Source organism: Anguilla rostrata, chromosome 16 (genome assembly GCF_018555375.3).
Source record: "Anguilla rostrata isolate EN2019 chromosome 16, ASM1855537v3, whole genome shotgun sequence".
Classification (NCBI taxonomy): Eukaryota; Metazoa; Chordata; class Actinopteri; order Anguilliformes; family Anguillidae; genus Anguilla; species Anguilla rostrata.
In genome coordinates, this window is record NC_057948.1 from 12,566,240 (window position 1) to 12,574,465 (window position 8,226).

The 8,226-nt window shown below is 42.3% G+C and overlaps 1 protein-coding gene across 2 annotated transcripts; it reads left to right on the plus strand.

Moving 5' to 3' along the window:
- Positions 1–410: 410 nt before the first annotated feature.
- On the plus strand, positions 411–6,884 carry lysmd4 (LysM, putative peptidoglycan-binding, domain containing 4). Of its 2 annotated transcripts, XM_064312591.1 has the most exons (4): positions 411–565; positions 1,688–1,962; positions 2,422–3,029; positions 6,494–6,884. In XM_064312591.1, the coding sequence occupies exons 2-3, from the start codon at positions 1,696–1,698 to the stop codon at positions 2,998–3,000; spliced, it is 846 nt and encodes a 281-aa protein (XP_064168661.1). In that variant the 5' UTR covers positions 411–565; positions 1,688–1,695; the 3' UTR covers positions 3,001–3,029; positions 6,494–6,884. The 2 variants fall into 2 exon arrangements, with proteins under 2 accessions (XP_064168661.1, XP_064168660.1); XM_064312590.1 differs by lacking the exon at positions 6,494–6,884 and having other exon boundaries at positions 2,422–3,578.
- The last annotated feature ends 1,342 nt before the right edge of the window (positions 6,885–8,226 follow it).

Here is an 8,226-nt window from a genome sequence, read left to right on the forward strand (position 1 = left end):
AGTTGTTTATTATTAAAACTGTACCCTCGGGTTTAATCGGCTATATGCCAGGAGGAGGAATGCTTTATGTATTGTAGATTTAAATTTATACAGGTTTACTGAATTGAATGTTACATTTCCTAATGTAGCTACTAAAAGCCAGTCGTTGTATAAAATTGGTATGTGCGCAAAAATACAAATGTATATCACCTGAGATGACTGCAACAGCAACCTTAAATGAAATGTGTCCTCGCAATTCAGGACAAATATTTATAGTTGCCCATTTACATGATCGGATACAGTGATGTACTGCCTGAACACGTACAGTAGTCCCATCCCTCTGCACTGCCTACCTACCTTGAAAGAGAAAGCAAACACATGTATCATTGGTCACTGACAGAATTTACCTTTGATGTGATTGGCCTACTTATCGCTCACCCTCCCATTTCTCAGGAGCGACTATCAAGGTTGTAGGTTGCACAAACCGCTGAAATTGGGAACTGCTGGGATTTTTCGGAACTAGTTATGAGGTTAGCTATCAAGGTAGCGAGTCGGTTCGCAAACGGTCTACTTTCTAAATAGCTTGGTAAGTACAGTTTTTCGATTACTACAGTAAAATTTACATATTTCTTTGCGAATTGTACTTATGACATGCAAGCATGTTCTCAAATTCTTCACGCACGCACGTAAATCGCATACATGAACTTGCTCGTGTGAGCAAAAGCTTGCTAGCTAGCTGGTAAACCTTAGCCGATGTATTGTAAAGGTAGTTTAGTTAACTGCTACATTTGACCGGTCAGCAGTTAACTTCTCGACTCTTCGTTTTTGTGTGCTAGTTGTTGACTAACTATGTTGGAGTTAGCTGTTGTTTTTGTCTTAATTAGATTGTTGCCAGATTGATGTCCAGCTGAAGTAAAATGCAATTTCTCTGTGAAACTGTACCTGATGTTAGCGACATCAGACTATTCTAGCTATACTGAAATCCTTTGTTACAATTACAGTGGTGTTTTTCACGGTCATTATGCAGTATAATATTTACACGATCATATCATACCTATAACAAAAAAGATGTCTGCAGAAAAGATCATTGACGAAGAATCTAGCTGACGTTAAGTGAATGAAAGTCTGGTTTATCGATAATTTTGACAAGTTTAGCGAACTGACTGATCTGTTTAACCTGCCTGTGGTGGAAACTAACTATATCAATGTACAGTTATTATGTTGCTAATTTTACAAGAGCATTCATTCCATCTGCTGTTCGCTGCCTGGACAATTGTAAACTGTAGGCCTAGATGAGGTGCAGTGATAAATTCGCCGGTGGATAAGGTCCATGTAATGTTTAACTTACAGTTTCAGTTTGCCACGACGCCGGTCCTGTTCCTATAAGTTCTTTATTTTTCAGTGTTCACGATAAGGGCATCAGACATGCGTGGCCATTGGAGCTATTAAATTTAAGTATGCATGTTTAACTAAGGTCTATAAAGTGCTGTAACGTGAAACCTATCTGCTTAGCCTATACAATCCTAAAGTTAGTAGATTCTGGTATTCTGGTGAACCGTTCAGATACGCTCTAACGTCAGACGACTTGTCCGATTTTTCTTAAGTTTTGTCTCAGCTGCTGCTTGTAGTTTTTGTAGTGTCTGTTCCTTGCGACAGATTATGATTGATTGACAGTTAATGCATCTTGTCGGTTTTTCTGCTCGTGCAGTCACCGCGATGCGGCGCGGGGAGCCGGTGCCGAGAGCCTTTCAGGCTCCCGTTGACGTGCACGCGAGCGCGGATGGTCAGGTGTACCTGTTCAGGGGCGGCCACGAGGATTCTGGGGGGTCTTCCGAGGAAGAGTTCAGCATGACGGAACTGAGGCCTCGAACTCGGGAGTCGGGCTCGCAGGAGCGCGAGAGGACCGGGGACCTGTTGCTGCTGGAGCGGGATGTGGCTCACGGAGACAATTTGAACAAGTTGGCGCTTCAGTATGGCTGCAAGGTGAATCCAATTGATCCGTCCACCCTTAACGCAGGTCATACAGTCAAAAAGTTAAAACAACCACGGGGGCATGCAGTATGAATTACTGTGCAAATACGCCAAGTTGTTACTGCTTACTTAGGATAAGTGTCAACATGGTGTGCTTCCTCATGCATACATTTGTGTCTGGCATTCACAGTTTACACTACATGTCTGGGATCATCATGCTGTGGAGCGAGTGGGAGAGAGTGGAAGAGAGAGAGAGAGAGTGAGAGAGAAAACAGTAATACAAACACATCAGGCGTAGAATTAAACAAGCTTTGATCATGGCAAATTTGTATGAACATCACAGAAGTGGGAACGGGCTGTTGGATCCCTATGGACTTTCACTTTCCACTTCTGAAATTGTAAAACATTGCGCAAGTTTTAATGTGCTGATGTTTATACAAAACAAAGACCAGTTTCTCTCTCCCAATGCAGGTGGCTGACATCAAGCGGGTTAACAACCTGATCCAGGAGCAGGACCTGTACGCTCTCAAGTCCATAAAAATCCCTGTAAAAAAACACAGCTTCTTGACTGAGGTGGGCGGTGCCACCGAACCAGCGGAACCGGGCCCGCCCCCTGGAGCTTCGCCTTCATTCTCGCACCCTCTGACCCCAAATGGCTCCATCAAGCCCCGCCTCCAGGAGTACACGGACTTCCTCAAAGAGGTGGACCAGGACATCGAGATGCTGATCCAGAGCACAGACGCCCAGGACGAGATTTTGTCGGAAGGCCAGGAGGGCCCCCAGCGGGGGGGCGGGGGCGGGCGGCCCAGCAGCTATGGGGCGGATTGGGGCATCCAGTGGTGGAACGCTGTGGTCGTCATGCTTTTGGTGGGCATCATCCTGCCCCTGTTCTACATCATCTACTACAAGACGCAAGACAGCGGGGCGTCGGCCTCGAGCGAGGGTGCGGCGGGCATCCTCAACTCTACCTGGGATGGCGATCGGTCGAACCTCAGTGCCCTGACGCAGAGGGGGAGCCCATCTCACTTGCTGAACAGGCCTCTGCTGTAGCTCTGCCGGGAGGCTGGAGGACTGCGACGGTACGAGAGGAAGCTAGGAGAGGAAGCACGTTTTTACTTAAACCAGCTTTTAACAATCACCCTACAGGTTATCCTGCAGGCAAGCTCAATGAGATGAGATCACCAGAACAAGTGTGGGTCCTTTTGCTTCAGCACCCCTGGCCCTCCTAGCCTACTGCCCCTGCCAATGCCCCCCCCCCCCACCGCCAACCCCTAGTTCATCCTAACTTCAAGTGCTTGTCACTTCCTCATCTTGGAAAGGAAAACAAGTGTTGCCAGTGTGTTAACACTTTTTTTGCACTCCAGATATTAATTACTAATTTGTTAATTTCTGACTTTTATAATTGTCCTGTCCTGTTGTCATTTTAAGAGGTATGCTGTGTTTAAGAGGTTATTTACGTCTGCGTGTCATACCAACAGTGCCAATTCATGATCGCGTAACTTTTTTGTGTTTGCGTTAACTGGTTACCAGAAGGCTTGCCAGGATCAGAGTTTTATTATTTAAACATGGAAGAAATAAAAAGGAATCAAAGTTTTTCTAACTTACCACTTTGAAACTATAAAAACTATCTGCACACCTGAGAAACGTCTTTGCTGGTGCTAACAAATGGAACATGAAAGCTGAGAACCAAAAGAGGAAAAGATTTTCTGCAACATTGCTTTCTTTCAGCACCAAAACATTATCACTAGTAATAAAGTTTCTGAGTTGCAGGAAGCAGCTTTGCAGAAAATTGTTTCTTCTCTAGCTTCTTAACTTTGTTTTTATCGCTAACATAGTTTCAGTGTTTACAGGACCTTCCTTACAGGCGTCTTCTTCAATAAGCTCACCCAATCCTTGCAGGCTCCTCAGGAATATGCAGTACCTAGATTATTCATATAGGGTTATGACACTGTGACGTATCCTTTTTCAAAGTGGAACAAATCATCTCCATTTATTTCCAGCGTATGGAGCTCTACTGTCTTCTGGTTTGGCTACAGTAGGTGAACAGATCAGTCTGTCTGTTTTAGTAACACTGGGACATGCAGTCCCAGGAAGCAAGAGATTGCAAATGATGAGGAATTTTACAAGCAGAAAAAGCAAATGGTTCACTGACAGCGAATGTGGTAGGGCTAGAGGAAAATTACAATTTCAGCATTGCAAATGAACAGTGACCAAGTTTACTTGCACATTTTTATTCTGAACTTACTCAGAAAACTAGTATTCCGGTTACGATTCAGAACATGTGAACGTGTTATTCCTGAAGGCAAAACCCGAGTAAGACCTTATACCAAATATGCAAAATCCAAATAACATAGGTTGCAAATGGAAGGAATGCAAAGGCCTTATTCTGTTTACAGCCCTCAAGCACAGTCTGTGCATGTACATATCGCAGGGTGTCTTGGTTGTTGAAGTCGGCCAGCTAGTTTACTGTTAGTCACAGCAAGGGCAAAGCCCTCACTTCTGGACTGACGAGGAGACCCTACTTTCTGCATTTACAGAATTGGACAATGTGCAATGCTGGGATGCAGAACACATCGAAATAGCCATTTGTTTGAGGATGCAGCAGGCAGAAGGAGAGTTCAGTCGTACCACAGAACAATGTAGACTCAGGTGGAAGACCCTGAGAGCAGTGTATTTTAAGTATGGCTGTCATAAATTAATCTCACATTAAGGCTATTACAATTATTAACTACAGTACCTGAAGATAGGATTGTAGATGCCACAGCCAAAATAATAAAATGCACCTAATTACATAAGTTTAACATGTTCATCATTAATAATTTTTTGCGTAAGCTAACGTGTTAACATTGACAGCCCTAATTTAAAGGCAACAAAACGATACCAGCAGTTCACACCCAGGAGATGTTAAACACTTCATTCACATGTAAGAATTAAAACGCCTTTAACACTGCCGGAAAGATGTACATTAAATATGCAGCCAACTATCTATACAGGAATTAAATTGGGCTATTCCTCACACGATGCATGTAGACTGCATAATTGGAATATGACCAAAACCAGAAAATGGATAATTATATGGAGTATGATGTGCATATAAACGTGGTCTGTGATAATTACTTAAAATGTCTTATTTATGTTGCGTTGATTGGGTGTGGCTCTACCATATATAAACTTCTAATTTCTTTGAGTACCACTAGTTGCTTGTGAAAGATATGCATTCATATTGTTCAGTTGTGCCAACAGTTGTTTTTTTTTTTCTTCAAATTTTTCTTGTCATCCTGACAGTGAACCTCAGAAAATATATGCTGAAAGGGGAAAAAAATCTAATCTTAGCAATTCTTTTTATAAGCAACAACGAATATTCTGATCAGTGTTGTTTATCAAAATGGGTAAGGCCCACAATTCTGTGCCCTATCATTGTTTATTAAATGTTTTCAATTGTGAATTTAATTTATTTGAGAAAGCACTGCCACTTTGGTATACATAGGTAATATCATCTGACTTTCAGAATGATCAACGCAGAATGTTGTCTTTCAGATTAATGAATATGTCGGCTGCCATAGCTCAAATGCAATATTAGCCCTCTGAAAGTCTAATTTTAGTACTAAACATTTGTAGTTTGTGCTTCATGCTAATTTGTCAGAAACACTTTTAAAAATAAAAGAACCATTTAATAATGGATAGATGTATTTTTGTAAGGAATAACATGACATTGTATATAAATCAACTTGGTTTTGATACATTTAGATTCAGACAAAACCTCAGGAATCTAAATTGAAAACAGGTTTGTTTTCATTCCGTTTGATTACGTTGTCAAGTAAATGTCTGAAAGTGACATGGTGTACTTTCAGGGTGCCTCTGAGTTATTTAGAATATATTCTGAAATTTACTGCAGCATTATTCCTGTGGCTTACAGATGACTGAAGTGCAGTTTGTTTAAAGGTGCATTATGCAAAGTCTTAATGTTTAACCAGAGCTTCAGTGATTAATTGGAGTGCACTTGGTTTTAACAGCTATAGCCTTCCTTTTAGTTATAAGTACATTTTCAAATTTATAATGAATTTTTTGTCTGTAAAGTAGCTCACAGAACAAGGACTTTATTATGCTTTTTATGTGGGCTGTGCGATTGTTGTCAGGCTGGCAATGAGAATAGACTAGTGTTTATCTCACTGAGGGGAAATGAACAGTAATTCTGTGGATATATGTGAATTCACCCACAGAGTGGGGTAATAATGAGGGGAAAACATATAAAGCGACCTCCAGTATTAGTCAAGGCAGATATCTCAATTGTTGCAGTATTGGCTAGTGCATCGCACAGTGGAAGCATTGGTTTAACTGTGGCTTTTTAAGAGTGAGCCGGTTGCTTGTGTTCAGTAAATTCTTAAACATTTTCGCATTATCCATCTAGTTTAATTTAAGTGTGTACTACGCTTTCCATTTACAGGAATATTTAAGTTATCTGCGTACTGTACATTGTTTTAAAAATTTACTTAATGTCATAAGCCATTTTATTTAATAATTTCATTTGTTTTAATTTGTTAAGGGCACGAGACCTAACGTTTTTCGGCATAAACAGAATTTTGAAGGATGAAGTCGTCCAGCCTGGCGTCTGATCCTGAGACGGCTGACATCATTTCCGTCTTTTTCGGAATGCCTGAATGACTGCACCGCGTCAGGATGAACATTAAGGGCGTCTCACTCCAAAAACCTCACCAGGCAGCCTTGGCTTTAACAGTTTTCGGGATGGCGCGTTTGTGAAAGGAAAGCCGTGGGCTTTGTCTCCACCACTTCGCAATGTGTTCTCTGCATTTCTGTGCCATGTACTGTAAGAATGCCTGCAGTGTCTCCGAATGTTCGGCTGGCGTTCATCACTTTGTCTCTCTGTTCTTGAAACACACTATTTTAAATAAAAAAAGAACAAACAAAACCTTTAACGCTGCCGTATGCTGACTTATTTATGAGGTGCACTGATGATTCGATGACTGTCGAATAATAATTTTTTTGCCGCCATGGAAACGGTGTCCAGGTTATCACCACAGAATAAAAGCACAGGGGGATATACATGCACATGAAAGGGAAATGACACGATTGCATATATATCACAGAGGGGTACTCCATAGATGAATAATGGGAGCTTTCCTGACAGCCTTGTTCTTGAAACCATTCTTGGTTGGACCACTTCAGTAAGACCTAGATGTTGTCCAGTGCTAGTCCTAGTGCTATTTCTTAACTAAATGTACTGGTCTGAGTGCAGACTCTGGAGTCTAAATACAGTATGTTAAATTTAGTAGATGGGCACAGTTCACCATACTGGAAAGCTCTGCTCATTTTTGGAAGGGAGAAAGGTGTTGAAAGTTGATATTGGGAGCAGACAGTCCTTATTTTGCATTACCCCTCACAACCTCAAATACCACCACCAGGACAGAGCAAATCTCAACACTCGGCTGCCCTTTGAACATAGACATACTGGTCACCATGTCAACTGTTCAGTGTCCGGTCAAATAAACGGTTTTATTGCGTAGCATTACTGCCTCGTAAACCACATGGTTTTTATTTGCAAACTGCAACGCTGTACATTTTACTGCAGAAACACTAGTGCAGGTTTTGATATTAGATCTTTGATATGTGCTGTTCCTATCAACCTATTTGAATCCACTTAATCCCTCCTACTACTGTGCTATGAAATTACCAAACTACAAGCAATACTTCCATTACATTAGATTAACATTAGATTACACACGTTTAGCATCTGCCAAATGTGTGTAATCTAATGTTAAACTAATGTAATGGAAGTTTTGGTTGTAGTTTGGTAATTGCATAGCACAGTAGTCGTTCTGGATGTTGCATGCAGTGTCAGGGTGTCTTTAGCCTGTGGTTGAAGCCCAGCACATGGCACTGAGACCTGAGGCATTGTGGGATAGAGGCCTGGGATATAGATGAAGTCCATGCAGGCAGGCGGGCATTCAGCATTTGAGCGAGTAAGAGCGAGAGGCTCAGATCCAGCTGTACCGTGAGGCCCTGTGGGGGCTGCTGTGATCCCAGAAACCGCCTCTTCCCTCTGCGTGTCAGACCTCCGTCTCTGAAAGCTCAGCCCCCTAAACCGGGCTCTAGTCTGGGGCCAGAGCCTCCAGCTGGAGAGCCCTCCCAGCCCCCAGCCCAGACTGATCCAGGGTCAGCCTGTGACTGCACAGACCGCAGGACTTACAGGAACCCCATACACACACACACATACACCCACACACACACCTAACACAGTCTTAGACATACACACACACA